This window comes from Thunnus maccoyii, chromosome 4 (genome assembly GCF_910596095.1).
Source record: "Thunnus maccoyii chromosome 4, fThuMac1.1, whole genome shotgun sequence".
Taxonomy (NCBI): Eukaryota; Metazoa; Chordata; class Actinopteri; order Scombriformes; family Scombridae; genus Thunnus; species Thunnus maccoyii.
The window spans coordinates 12,083,985-12,101,901 of record NC_056536.1 but is presented as its reverse complement, the minus strand read 5'-3'; the positions used below and the strand labels follow the sequence as shown (position 1 = coordinate 12,101,901).

General features: G+C 38.4%; 2 protein-coding genes across 5 annotated transcripts in view; one reads left to right on the top strand and one right to left on the bottom strand.

The window, feature by feature from the left end:
• Positions 1–2: 2 nt before the first annotated feature.
• On the bottom strand, positions 3–2,185 carry LOC121895328 (piezo-type mechanosensitive ion channel component 2-like; the record flags this gene model as incomplete). The annotated part of the gene is made up of 5 exons (XM_042408370.1): positions 1,487–2,185; positions 1,247–1,292; positions 680–839; positions 373–586; positions 3–196 (listed from the first exon to the last, which is right to left on the bottom strand). Coding segments are annotated over exons 1-5 (789 nt in total), but the record flags the coding sequence as incomplete, so codon positions are not given.
• The window catches only part of gnas (GNAS complex locus), a 41,090-nt gene continuing 23,273 nt past the window's right edge, over positions 101–17,917 (top strand). For 2 of the 4 annotated variants that reach the window (XR_006095866.1, XM_042409445.1), the window contains exon 1: positions 14,600–14,822. Coding sequence is in view for 1 of the 4 variants with exons in the window: in XM_042409445.1 (XP_042265379.1) it covers positions 14,684–14,822 (139 nt within the window). In the remaining 3 variants the exon portion in view is untranslated. Of the gene's footprint in view, positions 175–11,433; positions 11,484–14,599; positions 14,823–17,917 lie in introns of those variants that run through there. The other 2 variants (XM_042409447.1, XM_042409448.1) reach the window with 2 other exon arrangements.

Sequence of the window (17,917 nt, the reverse complement as noted above, 5' to 3'; positions counted from 1 at the left end):
GGTGGCACAAGCTGCTGGGACAGCGGCAGCTGGTAGAGGTAGAGTGCCAGCAGGTGTCCTCCGCTGAAGATGGCCATCATCACACACAGGGAGCTGAAGAAGAGCAGGCTGATGGAGCGGCTGAACACCCACCACCATACCAGCCCGAGAAACACACCGAAATAAACAGCTGAGGTGAGGGAGGGCAGCGTGATTCCTGCACACACACACACACACACACACACACACACACACACACACACACACACACACACACACACACACACTATGACAAGAGAAGAGGAAAATAAAGTGAATTACACTAAACTTATAGACATTTTAAAACTATAATAAACCTGCACACACACACACACACCAGCTGCTGTATTGTACCTGCCAGCCCCAGCAGTATAGTCACCACCACTTTCCCTGCTGTGTTCATGATTGCCGACAACAGCAGCCTCAGTCCGGCTGCAAACACTATCAGCTTCTGAACAAACTGGGGCGGACCCGACTGAACCGGCATGGTGCTTTCGTCTGAGCTGTCAAAGGACGAGCCCTCGGTCTCACTTCCTCCCTCAGACTCTGTGTCAGAGGTTTCCACTTCCTGTCAGACCCATGAAACAATCAGATTGATATCACTGTGGCGTTCTTCATGTTATGCGCTGTTAGAGCAGTCGGTGAATATGCTCAGCGTTACCTCAGGGTCAGAGGGCGGGATTCCGTTTTCATGGAGACTAACTTGGGGCGCGGGGCGCAGTAGTTTTTTGCACAGCCTCAGTACAAAAAGGACAGAGAAGAAGAGGCTCACGTCTGGGGCCAAGAGGCGCACAATGTTGCCGGGATCTACCAAGCTGAATCTGGAAACACACAAGCATTACCATAGGTGTGATCTCTACTGATTTCCATTCATATCAATATCACATGCTTGAGATACGTAATCTATATTTAGTTGCCTTTATTTTTTGGAAGCATTACATTATCTGTCCTGCTTTAGAATGTAACAAAAATAAAACAGGTTAAATGTTATTGGTGATAAATCTCAATGTCAAGTTTTAATCCTCAATAGGTTGATTTTCATACTACACTCAAATGAACTGGACTATAAAGCTGTTTGGAACATAGGAAATCAATTTATAAAGTCATGGTATGTCTTGGAAAATGGTCTGCAGTAATGTTCAGTTGATGTGACTCAAAGTTATGGGATATAAAAATATGTAACCACTGATAAGTTCCTTGAAAATGTGTAAGTCAAATGTAAACTTACCTTATAATACCCACATGGTAGAGGAAGTCTTCCCAGGGGCTGCTAACTGTAAAAAAAAAAATTAAAAAAAAAGGTGCGACAGGAACAAAGTTGTTTTTATTGCTTCCTGAAATGTTTGTGTTTCAGATTTGTATGTTACACAAATGATAATATTTTCATTTTGCACACAACGCACACTGGTGATGTCTTCTTTTACAAAAAATGTCCTTATTGCGTGAAGTGTAACGTGTTTGTTTTTACCGTGTGGAGGGATGTAGGCGAAGGGAATCTGCATGAAGCACTGCAGGGTCAAGAAGATCAGACTAGTGTAGAGGATCAGCCGAAGGAACTGACCTGTTTTACCTGAAGAGAACAAAAAGTGAGATGAACCAGTAGGAAACAAAAGGGGAAGATAACAAACCAGTTTCAAAGTCATGTCTTAAAATAAATTCACACAAATTATGTATTTTGACAATGTTCTAAGCAAGAGTCAGTTTATGGTTTATTTAGTGAAATATACTGAGCATTGTTGGGCTTTACAGTAACTGTCATCCTTGGTAAATTATGTGACAAAAGCAGAAAAGATTATGTTATAAAAAATATATTAAAGGATTGGATTGAACAAGTGTTTGAAGTAATTTAAACAAATTATGTTTGTTAGTTGCAACACTGTTTGTTTGTGCACTCTGATATTTTCCCGTTTTACTCAATTATACCTTTTCACCACCTGAACAACTGTAGGAGATTATGATCTTTGATAAAAACAAACATACCACTCTGTATTTGTCTGTATTTGGCTTAGATCTGATATGATACACACACACACACACAGTAATTGATGGACCCGTACTTCTCTTCAAGACATTTTTAGGTAGAATATTGTTGTCTAGACACTTTTTAATTGAGCTGGTTCTGACTATGTGAGCACTTTTACAGATCAATAAACCCACTAAAGTGAGATATGTGAATCTGGATATTTAAGTGTTCTAGTTGCTGAAGTTTTTAAGTTTTTTTAAGTTTTAAGTTTTTAAACATTAAGTTTATTATATATAAGTCTAGCATTTCTTTAAAAGGATCAAAGACAAAAATCAGTCATCACAGGTTCCTACAAACACACTTTGATTCAATCAAACAGCAGCCGCTGATATTAACTCAATGTTGAATCCAGATGCAAAAGCACCTTTAGTTGTTGTTCTTCTACTGTCCACTAGAGCGTCCAGATGATGCTTAGTAACTTAAAGGGATAGTTTGCATTTTTTGAAGTGGGGTTGAATGAGGTAATTATCCATAGTCAGTGTATTACCAGCAGTAGAGGGCGGTCCGCAGCCCCCCAGTTTGGAGAAGCAGGCAGAACTACTGGCAGTACCAGAAGTTAAGTAATGTACTGCTGTGAACAGGGCCAGCAGCTAAATGCATTTTGGCCACCTAAAAAAATCAATATCAATTTAAGTGCACGATATATTTAGAATATTTTCACCGCTTTACCTTGTCATCGGACAGCCCTTTCCTTTGGCACCATGTTTTCTCAACTGTAGAACCGGTATTCCCATGCCGCGCACTGTATTATACCGCAGATCGGTTGTTTAGATCAGAAATTGCTGCTGCAGTTTGTCCATATCGCTCAGCTCTAATACCAACATTTACAGAGGACTGTCAGTTAGGTTTAATATATTGCTTGTCGCCCTACAATTCTTATTGTTGGAAGTTATGGTACAGTTAGTGATTGATTTCCTGTTTACGTTGTTAACTTTGATTGAATGACGCTACCAACTAATTTACATGTTGTTAAATTAGTATTACTGAAGTCTTAACTAGCTAAGACATTATATTTAGTTTTAATGGTGACACATGATTAGTCAATCACTAGTTTGAGACAGGCCACTAGTTACTAATAACTTAGGAAGGACTTAATACACAAACTTAGAAGGATTCACGAATAGCTGGTGCAGCCAAATACAGAGATGTTTAGTTCAAACTGCCAAACAACTACATTGAAGTTTATTTGATAGACTGCACCTCTCCAGACAAAATAACTCACTGGACGTATCAGTGTGTGTCTGAGCAGAAGCACAACTCAGAAAAATCACATTTTCTCTAAGTCACACATTTATTAAATTACATTAAAGATAAGAATCATATGCTGAAAATTGATCACTTTCAAATAAATGCACCAGTTCGTTATTTTAGTCTTATAATGAAACGGTTGTAGATACAAAGCATTAATAGCTAATGTGGCTCAACATCAGCTGAGCCAGCAAATGTGTTGTTGATGTTCAGGATTTTTACTAAAAGCTTCATTTCACTTAAACCTCTCTGCTTCCCAATAAAAAGCCAATAATAAGATATACACACTCTCACTAGTATAGATGGAGGCGCAAAAACCCATGAACCAAACACACACACACACACACACACAGGATGTACACACACTTGACCACTTAGCCCAAGGAGAGCGAGATCATATTAGGGAAACGAAGATAACTGAGGGATCTATGGGATCTATGAAGCTTTCAAAGACAGGCTAAAAGGCAAACAGTTTTTAGATAGCAGGATGGAAAGTGAAAGAAAGAGCAAATGCTGTCAGAATGCTGACATCACATCTTTTAATTCCTCACTGTAATTACCAGGCTATGTATAATTGATTTGACCGTCCCAAACCGCATCCCCTTTACAAAGTACTTTTGAGGGAGGGGTGCTGATGCTTTAATTCATCAGAATGCAGTGATCAATACAGTGAAGGCACTCACACACATGCAGTAGGGACATACATGCTCAAACATACACATTATAATAATTTCTTGTACTTCACTGCTCAGCTCCATCTTTGTTTTTCTCCGCTTTGATACTTTAACTTTGTGGAGCAGGATAACCTACAGACCTTGATTTTAATATAGAATATCACAAGAAAAGCTTTTAATCATTGGCATCTGTTTTAATGAGAATTATTTGTTACTTGGTGGAATTATCTCGTTTTAAATTACAGACACAAATGACTGAAACTGAGGGAAGAACACAGATGAATTTCAAGCCCAGCATTAAGAGTTTTACACTTTTACAATCTGAGTCTAATCAAGTTTGTGGAAAATGTGGTCAAATGTGGAAAATCTTTCAAATCAAAAGTCTGATTTGTTTCTGGAGCCCCTCTCACCTTTCATGGTGACCAGACTGGGGTTCGGCAGCAGCGGCAAGGTGAGCAGAAACAGGAAATACACCACTGACAGACCATTGTAGCGGAACGAGGAAGCTGATGTGTAGAGGAGAGAACAGACACAAATTTGTTTGATTGATTTGTCCTAATTAACTCAGCTGTCCACAAAAATCAGACTATGATTTACTCTATTACCTTTTATTTTTGTTATCTATTCTGTATATTATGAAAAAAGTCACAGGAACAAAAAATAAACTAAAAGAAAATAAATAAGGTAACATATTACTAGTCATATGACCTGTGTAGAGTGTAACCTGTTTATGGACTGAAACTAATACAAAAAAATCTAAAATGATTTTATCACAGCTCATCCAAACCAGCAAGTGATGTGTCTGAAACAGAAGATTTCAGATTGTTATTTGACATAATGTTATTGAAATCTTTGAAGTCCTCCACGGTGGTTTTTTGTATTGTATTCTAATGTAACAAGTTAAACAAGTTGGCATAATAATATAATTAGTGACAAGTGAAATGTGTAACTTTATAAGCCACATCATCCCTATTTTACCAGCAATAAGTAGCTGGATAAGGATGTATTTTTTCAGACTGTATCACATATAAATTCTGTATATGTTTGGCCTTTATGTTTCAAACTTGTTCAAATCAGTGACACCATTTTTTCTGTAACGGCACTATGACATCAAACAGTAGATGTCTTATACATCACTCACTGTTTCCCTGTAATTCAGTCTGTATTTAGTTACTTGTAAAAACTTTAAGATGTTGACTAGAATTTGAAATAATGTGTGAGATTCTTGGCGGCACAACATATGTTTTTTGATGAAGAAACCACTGAGGAGTGTATGGGGTAAAAAAATCATCATAACATCATCACAGCAGCAATTTAAAACATGTCTGAGGGTCTTGAAACAATAACCCAACAGGTAAATCAAATATCTTTTAACACTTTTCCAAAATTTCAAATCATTGTCAGCCACTAAAATAAATGTGCACCTAATGAGAATTTTACAGCATTTAGTGGCAAACACAAGATGTTACATAGTGTCTAAGCCAAAAGTTCAAGTTACACAGTACATTTCACTAATCAAATCACAGTTGATACAGAAATACTGCTCAGGTAAATCTTATCTGTACTCCTGCAGTCGACATGGTCTATCTCAGTCTTCAACTGGCAGCACACACTGCTTCTTGCAAAACGCTTGGTTAAAGGACAAGTTACAATCAGGTGCCCAAATGGATCTTGAAACAGTTTTTGCTTGCTGTTATGAATCCACAGTCCTCATTCTGTGCAAAAATGTATTAAAGTTAAACAAAAGCTAATATGAGGCTTCAGTGGTCTGATTTCAGCAAATCAAGTGAGCGTCCACCAAAGTTCAAAGTCTTTTTAGTATAAAATTTCGTCTGTGTTACTATCCATCCACAGCAGCTCAGATTCAGGGAAACAAAAAAAGGGAATTCTGCTCTAAAAAGACTTAACTCACATTAACACATTAACTTCAGACTAACGTTTTTACAGAGAAGGAGGACTATGGATTTTGTCCCACATCTCTTCCTGTGGAAGCCTGTCGGGACGGGATCGTATGAACAGGAGGAATAATTACAGCAAGCAAAACATGTCGGAGTGTAAATGTGGACATGATGTGAATATTATTTTAAAACAAACTTGTAAAAGTAAAATGCCAACCTATCCTTTAAGACAACAACTCATGTATCATAAGATATGAATGCTCCTAACAGAACGCCATATTAATCCCTGAGACTGAATCAGTGTTGTTTATTTCCTCACTACTATTCAGTTAAAGGCCAGTTGTCTGAAACAGTAAGCACACATGTCGAGCATAATTACAATAAGTCCAACTCATCATATTAACAATACACCACTTTCAACGTGACCAGCTTCCACTTCAGGGGAGAATTAAAGCCAGTATAAACCCAATGCTGATACCATACACCAATATAAGACACCACAGAAAGCAATTTGTGGGAAAATAATGAAAGACTGGTTGATCAGCAGAAGAAATAGATGTAGTTAAATGTATAAAAGGTTTTCAGTACAGCCTTCAGAGCACAGCGTCCGTCTATTCAAAACTAAAAGATTTTAACATCAGACATTTTGTTAAATATTTTAAGAGAGAAGCAGACCGACAAGTCTGTCCTTAGACAAAGAGATAGCATACAAACACCTGTTATTTGTGTGATCTTGTGTTTTTTCTGTCATTGTTTTCTTTCTTCATGACCTTCAACAGTTTTTAGCTGTTTATAAAACCCTTAAGTAAGTATTTTTTTCATGCACAGCATCTTCACTGAAACAACTATAAGAAAACAACCACATCCCATCACTTCCTCTGATCTCAACTCTGACATAATAACATGTGAAGCTGCTGCAGAAATAACATTTGTATATTTCATCTAAACATAATATGACCTCAGCAGCAGAAATGTGTATGAATAAAATAATTAACCAGATATCAACTCACCAGCCAGCAGGAGCAGTGGTAGTAATAAGTTATAGAGCATCCCAACCAGGAGGTCTCCTGCCATGTCTCCTTCTGGGTGTCAGAGACACTCACACAGCTCCCTCAGATACTATCACCCTCTAGATGTCCGCACAAATGGGTAAATGTCTAAGCAATGTGGAGGGAACTCTAACCTGCTCACACATCTCTCAAAAGAAAATGTACGCAGTCTCGGTCAAAACGTCGTCCAGCATGTAGAAAGAAAATAGAGTCCGACACACTCAAACTGTAACAAAACAGAGATTATGTCAGTCTGGTGACACGCAGCACTATGAGGAAAATTAGAGGAGATGTTCTTGGTTCAAAATTGTGTGAAGATGATGTCTCACTCCACTCTTTCTTTGTGTGTCTCTGTCACACCCTCCTTTCCCTCCCTCACCTCTCTCTCTGTGTCTCTCTCTCTCTCAGACATAATGGGTTGTAACCCAGCATCTCTGTTATTATGCTGATATTGAGGATAATCTCACTCAGGAGAACATCCGCTATCATTACATGATTGAAAAACATGCTTCCACTAATACATAAAAGCACACAAACAGCAAAGAGCAACAATGACTTTTTATACACAACAACATGATGGACAAAATTCTGCTTAAAAAGTCATTTTTCAGAGTAGTGTATGTTTCTGTATCTATCTTTACTTTTCTTTGCATAATATGTGGAAACCACAGTCTGATTTCTTTATTTCTGAAAGCCAGGCTGATACTCACACAGCACTGTGTTTGTTTCCTTACAGCCGCGTCAGGCTGCCTCATCATATTTGCGCTGCGAAGCGAAGGGAAGTGTATCTAATATTCATGGCTGCGAGGCCATTAAGAGCTGGTGTGACTACAGAGGAGTGATCAATGCAAGGACTCCAGCTGGAAAAAACATTAACTTTATTCTAAAATATTAGAGAAAACAATTGCACAAACCTCCCAGGAAGATCCAATATGATGTTTTAAATGACAACATAAAGCTGAGCAGCTGTAATTATCTGTATGAGGCAGGAGTGTTAGTGGAGTTATCTGGTGAATCAGTTTATTACTGTTTTATTACCAGTAACAGACATTTAAACAAGTCTGTTACTTTGATCGACAGCCAGTTCAAGTAGAGGGTTTGTAAACTGGCTGTAAATTCTGTTCAGTGTTAAATGACAATAATTCAGTGTTGAAGTGTTCAGTGTTACTGTAATTATCAGGATTTTGAGCTTGTTGGTCTTGAAACAGGTGGGTCTGTGTGGAAAAGTAGAGAAAAAAACATCTAACATCCACCACTTACAAATACAAAAAAACCACATACATCATTAAAATGAGATAAACAGACATGTTCTGTCTTGAATTGTACAGTCAGTAGTGTTGAACGTTTTCTCCTTTCTAATGTGTAGAAACTGAGCTATGAGTTTCGCAACTAAAGTGGCAAAATCAAGCATCACTGTGTAATGAATATTAGCCTCTACTGCATATGGTTGCTACATAAATGAATACATAGACTATGTAGAAATAAAAACATCATGTTTTTGTGTTGTTGTAAAGAAGCAACTTTAGGTTTACACAATTCAAAACAACAAGTGGAACGAGATAAGAAAAAGACGCTCAGAATACCTGAACATCAAACTTCTCTGTTTAATCATCACAACACCCCAAATAACCCAGATGCTCCTAACACTGTTAACTAATTCAGTGCTAAACTAATAAACTCTTAGTGTGTACTTGACTGTAGATTATTACAGGTGATGCTCCTCTGAGGGCAGATAAACCTGACTCAATGAGAAGAAAACACACCCAATTATGCCTCAGCGCTAGATCTAAATTGATTACTGTATGATGAGAATGACTGCTGAGTAAGCAGCTAACATCTCATGACAGTGCAGTTAAAAAGAGCTGCGAGTGCACGTGCTGTAAGAGGGTCTGGGGTGATGCTGTGGGGGGAGAAAGTGTGTGTGTGTGTGTGTGTGTTTGGCTATGTGTGAGGACACGGGTAGAAAGATAATGATAGTTTATGGGCTGGATTAGGGTCAAAGCTTTTGATAAGTGTTAAGATCAGAATCAGGTTTTGATGCAAGTCAGAGTGAGTCAAAGTGATAATTTGTGCTCAACTTGTGCTTGTGTGCAAGAGGAAGTGCAAAAGTGTTAAATGAAACCAGTTTTGTTTCATCAAAAAATGTCTGACACAGCGACACATTATTGGAAAATTGTTTAAAAGTTTTATTGCCATGTTTTAGATGAGTGTTGAGCCACTATTGATCTGTTGCCAGGAACAAGTAGTCTGACAGTCTCACATCACTTCCTCTAACTTTTACATACATGCTCATTTTTTAGTTTACATCACTGTTGCACTTCTCATCACCGCCTTCTACAACATAAAACTGTGTCGTAACCACTGATACCACACACGTAACAAGTTGAAGTATTTGCACTATTATTATGCAAATGTAGAAAGTGAAAAGGACACAGAAGAAAAGTGGGAAGAGTAGCAGTCAGTGTTTAAAATTTAAATTCAAATGCATGTTTTGTTATCACAATTTTGTGATAAATGTGTGTTTTGCATAACAAGAAGCTAAATAGAAAGCAAAAAGTTCTCCTGTTGTTACAAACAGGTGCTGCAATTTGCATCTTTACACTGTATGTTGAATCTACTGACAACACAGAGCAGAGACTGTGTATATAAACACACAGACATGGCTACTGTTTACAAAACAAACACAGAAGTGAGAAGTGGGGTGAAGGACTGTTGATGGGAAGACAATTTAATTAACAGCAGAAAGTTACGACTTGGCTAAAGGTATAACATTACACTTAAAAAGGTTTAGATTTTTTTAAGTTAGAGATAAACAGGGGAATTTGACTATTTGACTAAACTGCAGAAAAGAAGCGCGGCAGTCGTGTGTTTCATGTTGGACTAATGTGTCGGCCTCAGGCTCCAGAGAGCACCGGGGTCAGCGCCCACAGTGGGTCAAAGCCCACTATAAAACCCGAGGACAGTCAGGGTGAACACAGAGCACGGCTCAGCTTTTAGTCCGCTCACTGATTCATTTCACTTTTAACGTCAGCGACACAAACGGCGCTGGGCCTCTCATCCGTCCTGCTGTGTGTTCTGGGTGGAGTTTAAAGGGTCGAGTACAGGATGCAGGAAGTTATCATATGTCATAAAAAAGTTAAGGAAAATGTTTATTTTTCTTTCAAGCCATCTTGATGCTTTTAATAAAGTCACAACAGAATGATATTTTTAATTTATATCCATTTTTAATTTTACACTACACAATAACAACATGAAGATTGTGCTGCAGAATAATGCTAATTTGTTTTTGCACCAGAGGACAGCTGAATATTATTGTGCGCTCCTACACTCAACCTGTATCATAACAACAGAACAGGAATGAAAGATAAATCGGTATAAATTGTTAATAAATTGATAATTTATCAAACTGATATCATATTAGGTCCCTTTTCATGTTAAGATGTTTGAAGATTTCACCTCAAAACCTGCTCAAAACATTGAAAGACAGCAGGCAGTCAGTTTAACTTTGCAAAGTTACTTCAGAAAAATACTTTTTAATCAATCAATGCTTCAACTTATCCTGAAATATAATAATTACTCAATTATTTGAGTTGAACTGGCAGAAAACAAATGAACCTGAACTCTGCTGCTCAGAGTTAAAGACTGCTGCCACCTAGTGTTTACCAGACCTGAGAGCAACAGAGGCAGATCTGTAACTAGTATGGACCTTTTATTTAATAACATCATCTATTGGAAACTGTTTTAGGTTTTCTTCTCAAATTTACACAATTTTCAATATTTAGCCCAGAAAATCTAGTGCAGCACCATTAATTGTTTGTATTTTACGTTTAAACTACAAAAACAGCTTCTTACAGGAACTAAGTATAAATATTTATTATTAAAACTTTTTTTAACATCAATGATGCTGTAGACACTTTAAGACTGATAAGTATGATGACTTTATGTATTAAGAGCTACGTTCACCTCTTGTGGAGACTTGGTGATATTTCTGAGCAGTAATAGTAACAACAGTAGGTCAACCACAGAGAATGATTAAAGACATAAAAAAGGAAGTTTTACTGCAGAATTCTGAATGTTTTAAGTGAATTCTCTCTTTAATCTTTGATTTTTACAGTTGTGAGATTAAGTTAAAGTGTGTCAATGAAAAGTGAATATTGTAAACCTCACACAGATGCAGAACTGTTGTGTTGATTTAGAAAAGATTTTACCTATTTACCTAATAAACTGGTTACACGCTGTTGTAATTGAACAAACCTGCAACTGAAAAAAACATTCTGTGGACACATAATGACTCTACTGACCCCTTCAGGTATCCTCCAGCAGTGTTCACCCTATCATATATTAATAATTACAATAATGTATGAATACTACAAAGTACTCAAAACCCTAATAACACCACAAGTATGTTCATAATATCCGACAGTGAAATGGATGATGTGCGGTGGCTCTGTGTCGTCACACAGTATGAAGCTGTTGAGGTCTTAATGTGTCTTCGGGTGCTGCTGTTTCTTCTCGCTGTCCTCAGACGTCCCGCAGGTTAGATGAACTGGAAGCTTCTGGAGCAGATGAACAGGTGTGCATGTGTTTGTATGATTGTGTTGCCCTGTCATGTGCTTTTCTCCTCACCATAAACATGCTTGGATGGATGGAGGGAGGGAAAGATGGAAGGATGGACGGGCACTGAAATGTTGTGCGGGGTCCCAGAATATTTATCCATTTGTCCTGTGAGCAATTTAGATATAAAAGATACCGGCTCATGCCTAACTTTTTGTAAAAAATTACAAGTATAACAGATGCTTAACACACTGACTAATAATACTACAATTTATTTACTGGTATTGAAATGATCAGTTGTTAAATGTTTATTTATATCACTAAACTCTGACATCACACACAGAACAAGTCTATATTTTCAATCATGATCAGTTGAGAGACAAATAGTCATATGTTGAATTATGTTAGGTTATATATTAATGTGAGTTTGTTTGTATTAGTGTTTGGGATGTTCTCTTTGATAGTGTTGAAAGCTCTGGGCAGCGGTAGATTTAGTGATTTGTGGTCCAAGGAAAACGCCGTCTTGCTTTATTTTCACTCTTTCTCACACTGGGAATGTTGGTATTGACAGTGGTAGAAGAAGTACTCAAATGTTTTTTCTAAAGTAAAACTATTGACTATTAATGATCAATAGTAAAACTATTATAAAGTTTATATATAGTATATAGTTGTATATAAAAGTCCTGCATTTAAGTTTTTACTTAATGTGACACAATGTACTTAAATTTACTTAACGTCTGTTTGAGGTGGAGCTTTTAGTTCTAACTATTTTATATAATGCTGGATGGTTTAATCAATAACAATATTACATCGTATTTTAATTGTTATATTTTGTGAGTGAAATCTGAATCTGCAATGTAACCAGTAACATTTATCTGTCATGTAAATGTAGTTGTACAATGTTTTCCTTTGAAGTAGAAGTATACAGTTGCATATTTTTAAGTGCTTTGGGGAGTTTTTTTAAAGTTATTTCAAGGTATAATGAGTAAAAATATTCAATATCTTAACAACAATTCAATATTTTTTTGTTTTCCATCTTATGTTACATTAATGTTTGTTTGGTTTTTTTTTAACATGTTTTTATTTTCATGTTATGTATTTTTCATGTGAAGTACTTGGTGCATGTAAAAGTTATTATTATTATTATTATTATTATTATTATTATTATTATTATTATAAATCTATAGCTGTCTGGGGCCCTTTTAGTAGGGGGCCTCGGGCAGCTGCCTACCTTGCCTAGTGGTTTAAATCCGCCCCTGGCTCTGGGAGCCCCTGGCCTGGCCGCTGTTCAAGACTCCCACCCTCCAAACCGTGTGCGGTCGTTTTCTTTGAAGAGGGCGCCGTTTTCTCCGCATAGCCGCGCGGCTGACGCTGCTCCGCGCACGGGCCACGTGACGAGGCGAAGCGGCCTCTCCTCTCCTCCTCCCTCGGTCCTTCCTTCCCAGGGTTCAATGAGCGCTGTGTGGCCCCACCCCGTCTCTCTTCAGCGCTGTCTATCTCCTCAATGTAGGCTACTATTCTCGGAGAGAGAGAGAGAGAGAGAGAGAGAGAGAGAGAGAGAGAGAGAAAGGGAGAAAATAATTACCTCCAAGAATTGGTTATTCCTGTCTTTCACCTTCCACGACCAGCGGCCAGGGGGGGAGCGGCCTTCGCGGTGGGAATGTGCTGCTACAACAACCCCGTGTCCTATTTTTTTGTGAATGTAAATGCACATGTAGTGTCAAGCCTGTAGCCTATTTACCCACCTCGGACTGAAGAGGAATATATATATATATATATATATTTATATATATATATATAAATGTATATGAGAGTGTGTATGTGTGTACACATATAGGCCTTATGTAGGCTGTACAAACTGAGCCTGACAGCGAGGTTTTTGGGGTTTTTTTTCTTTTTCACCTGCAAGAAACGTGGATACATTTCGAGGGATTTTCACATCTTGGTCACGTTTTCTTTTCCTTTTCTTTTTCCTATTTTTTTTTAAAGATATTCTTCTTGAAGAGATTCATCGGAGCCGAGCTGGGAATTTAAAGAAGAAAAAAAAGTGTATCGGTGCGCAGTTTTGGAGGCTCGGTGGTGATGTGAGGGGCTGATAACACATTTCAGCAACAAAAGCGAGGGGCAGAGAGAGAGAGAGAGAGAGAGAGAGAGAGAGAGAGAGAGGGAGGGAGAGAGATAGAGAGAGAGAGAGAGAGAGAGAGAGAAGGCCCTTTGGAGGAGAAAACACAGCAAGGAACAGCCATCACAAATAAGGAGGACAAATCGGGGGGATAGTGGATCGTTTCGGAGTTGGAGGTGGTGGGGGATCCAGCCGAGAAGACAGCCGCAGTGAGTTTGGAGCTGTTTCGGGGCTGATTTGATGCGGAGAATGAAAAGGAGCCGGATGACGACGGAAGCAATGAAAATATCACACATGTAGCTCGTTTGGGTGTAAATATTATTCTCCTTCCTCCTGTCCTGCTGGGCCCCCCTCCTCTCTCCCTCCTCCCCGACGAAGACAGCCGTCGGGGAGACAGAGATATAGATAGAGAGTATAAGTGTACACCTTTGGAAATGTTTATTATGACAGGAGACGTGGAAACGAGCCGCGCCACCGTACGGGCGAGCCTTTCGGACACGCCGAGTTCGGCTCCTTGTCACGGGCAGCAGTGAGACGCAAGACCCGGGCTTTTGGAGATGCAAATTAGGCTGTTTATTCTGCCTCCGTTTGAGATGAAACCCCGCTTTTTTGGCGTCTTAACAGACATTGTGGATTACAATTGTTAACGTTACACAGCTGACCGGGGGGACAGAGTGGGGGAAAAGAAACAAAACAGAAAACTATAACACTACATGTGAAGGAGGAAAAAGCCCAAAGCAGGATTCAGCAAACTGAGAAGGCGGCCTCGGTGTCGTCAGCAACAGTATCCTGCCCTTTCTCTGACAGCAAAAATACGCGTTATGGACATATAATTTCTACCGTGCTGCACCACGGACAGTTTTTGGAGCAGACCAGGGACGTGAAACGGTGTAAATGTGGGTGACACTGCTGCCAAATCCGCGGGTCAAACGAGGGATCTAGACTAGTTTATTTATTTTTCTTTCTACATATCCCCCCCCTCCCTCCACCTCCACTTCTTCTTCTTCTTCTTCTTCTTCTTCTTCTTCTTCTTCTTCTTCTTCTTCTCCTTCCTCCTCCTCCCCTGGACCCCCTTTTTTCTTTTTTCTTGCGGGAAGATGGGTTGTTTGGGCAACAGTAAGACCGAAGACCAGAGAAATGAGGAGAAGGCACAAAGAGAAGCAAACAAAAAGATAGAGAAGCAGCTCCAAAAAGACAAACAGATATACAGAGCAACACACAGACTACTACTTTTAGGTGAGTTTGATGTTTTTATTTTTTTTATTTTTTTTATTTTTGTTTTCTCTGCTTGCTGCTTTACAGGCAAGGCCTCAGTCTGCACAGTTGAGGCTCTGCTTCCTCCCTGCATAACCTTCTGGGATGTTGTTTTGGGAAACATTGTCAACAGTGTGACTTTGCCATTGCATAAGGCTAAAAATGCAACACTGTGCTGGGTTTTCAGCATGTTGCTGTCAAATTGGCAGTCTACCCCTGCTAACCTCAAAACATGCTGTAGCAGAGTCCATAGGTTGATTTGAGAGCATACAGTGATGCAGAGGTGAATATATGAGGTGAGTAAACTACTGTCAGTGCTCATCGTAGGATAAACAAACATGGACGTCAAGAAAAACAGGTTTTATAGTCATTTATAGCTAATCTATGCATGTTTTTCTTCACAGAACATGTCCATCATAAGCTGTATCAGTTTGGGACTAAATAGCATGTTGAACATTGTTCATTTTAATCCTAATCATGCATGTAGGCTTGAATAGTTAGCTTAACCAACACTGGTTTTACATGACATGCCAGTTTGTGGGTGTGTAACCCAAACAGCGTCTTAAAATAATGTGATTGTTACCAAAAACACCCACTGAGACCTACTTAATGAAGAAATGAACATGTGTCAGACTCAACATGTGGTTGTGTGTGTCAGACAGTGAACTGGAGGTGGGCTGGGTCTCCACATTACATAAGAGACAAATAAGAGTGTCTAACTTTCCCCCGCCGTGCTCTCTTGTACACTCCTTGAATGTCCATTCGCAGGCTTATCACTTGTAAGAAGTCGAGGTGTACTTGGTAGAAATCATAATATTTGATTGCAGAAATGCCAGCCAGGGTGCGCATTGTACGACAAGCCGGTATTTATGTTGGGGAGGAAGTTGTGGTGACTTTAGGAAAGCAGAAGGACAGGACCCACATGAAAACCAAAACAAAGATGTCTGCCGTAAAGTTAGCTGCCTTTCCATTATATAATCTACTAGTTTTCCTTTATTGCAGACCTGTGGACCTGCAGGCTGTTGTTTGTGATGCTGCACATTTTGGGGGATCTGTTGAAACATTGGTCACTCAGTTCAAGCCTGGTGCAGCTGCAATATGTAACCAAGGCCCTGTGCTTTGTTTATATTATGTTTTTGGGAAAGATACTATGAGAAGTAGTACAATATATGATAGTACTGTAAAGAATCTAGTGGTTAGTGGCAACCAGAAGTTCAGCATTTGTGGTGTCAGTCTTTGTGTTGGGTGGAGGTGACACACATATGTCGGCAGTCTGTTTGTAGGACAAAATGTTTAGTGTCTGTTCACCTGGCTGAAGTTGTTGATCGTCGCATTATGTTGCTCAGTTTAATTGTAACCTGCAACTAAAACTACTCTGGTCACTGGATTAACTAGATCACCTAATTAAAGTGTCAATGGGTTTGTGGCTTATGTTGGCGGGGGTTGTTTCTCAGTCCCCAGCTGACAAAATAACACTTTTTCAGACTTGAGCCTCTTTACTCGAGATATAATGGCCTCCGGGGAACCACAATGGATTTATTGGTCTCCATTTATAATTATGATGTTTTTGAAATTAACTAAAACAAATAAACTACCTAAAATTTATGGATGTTTTCCATGGATGAGGACAAGTTTTGGATCCCATAAACTCCTCAGACTTCCCACAACATTTATCCAATCAGTGACATTATAATTTAATTCATCATGTTTCCTAAAATTGTATCTGTAATATTAGATCCTGGATACATTTTCAGACATAGCAAAGAAAACCATCAGGATAATAATCTGAGGAACATTTAATTACCAGATTGCTTGTGATGTATTCACATTTTAGTCTTTTTATGTCTGGCAGGAAAACATTAAGCACATCTTTTAGTTTTATTTATCTTTTATACTTTTAACCTAATCATACCCATGATTCATTTAAACTTTTTATTAACTACAAAGTTGCCTGACAGCCCACAGTTGAAGTGAACTGCACAATCTTTGCTAATCAAAGGAACAAATGTGTTTTATATGGTAATGTACAGCCACAGTTATCTCTTATTTAACTGCAGTAAATGATACGTTGACTAATAGTGTTACATCCTGCCCCACAGATCACCCACATTTTGGTTCATCACTTTTCTCTAACTGTTCAGTGATGTTCTACACAGGTTACATCTGTGTCTGCATTACAGTGATACGTTTGTCCATGTATTTACATGTCCTGGGTTCAGATTAGATACATTTACCACTTATGTATTTACCATTTATTAAGGTTATTGATCGTTCAGAGCTGACCGGATATATCAGCAGCCATGCTAGCTGCTAACACACTAACACATCTTCCACATAACTTCCTCCGGGGTAGAAACAACAGTATATAACAATTAAACGCTTCACCTGACAATACTAGTAGATTATAGACTGAAAATAGATTATATCTACATCTGACTTCCGTATCTGGTCTGATGAGAGTTACATACAGGTTTGATATTTTTGGTAATGTTTTTAATAGTCACCCAGTTTGAGTCCATTAAGGATTTTTCACAATAGAAACACATTTTTGAATTGTAGTTATTTTTTAAATATATTCAGTTTTTAAAACTATTAGTGTAGTTTTAAAGTTTCAGTATCATACAGACTGTGGGAATATTGCCTGTTGGACGCACTGCTGTTGACAAGAATCCTCTTGTAGTAATTCACTACTTTTACTTCTGTCAGTTGCAGTTTATAATCCAACCAAACCTCTCAAATCCGTCAGTGTTTAATGCTGACTCGACAAACATCTGTACTAGATCTTTGCATAAATAAAATACAGTATTTAAAAGTAAAAATGTTTGACTTAAATCAGAAAATAGAAGAATGAATAAACAAAACTAAGAATCTGACCAAGTCATGAGAGGCAAATCTTAATAGTTTTGAAGTCTTTGTACTATGGACGCAGTTCTGCTGATATTCAAAACAATTCAGGTTTAATACCAAACCTGAACGAGTGTGTGTGTGTGTGTGTGTGTGTGTTTTCAAACATGCAACCAAAATGGCCCCAAATTCACCACGACACCTCTGTACTTTAATTTAATGCAGTTACTTTG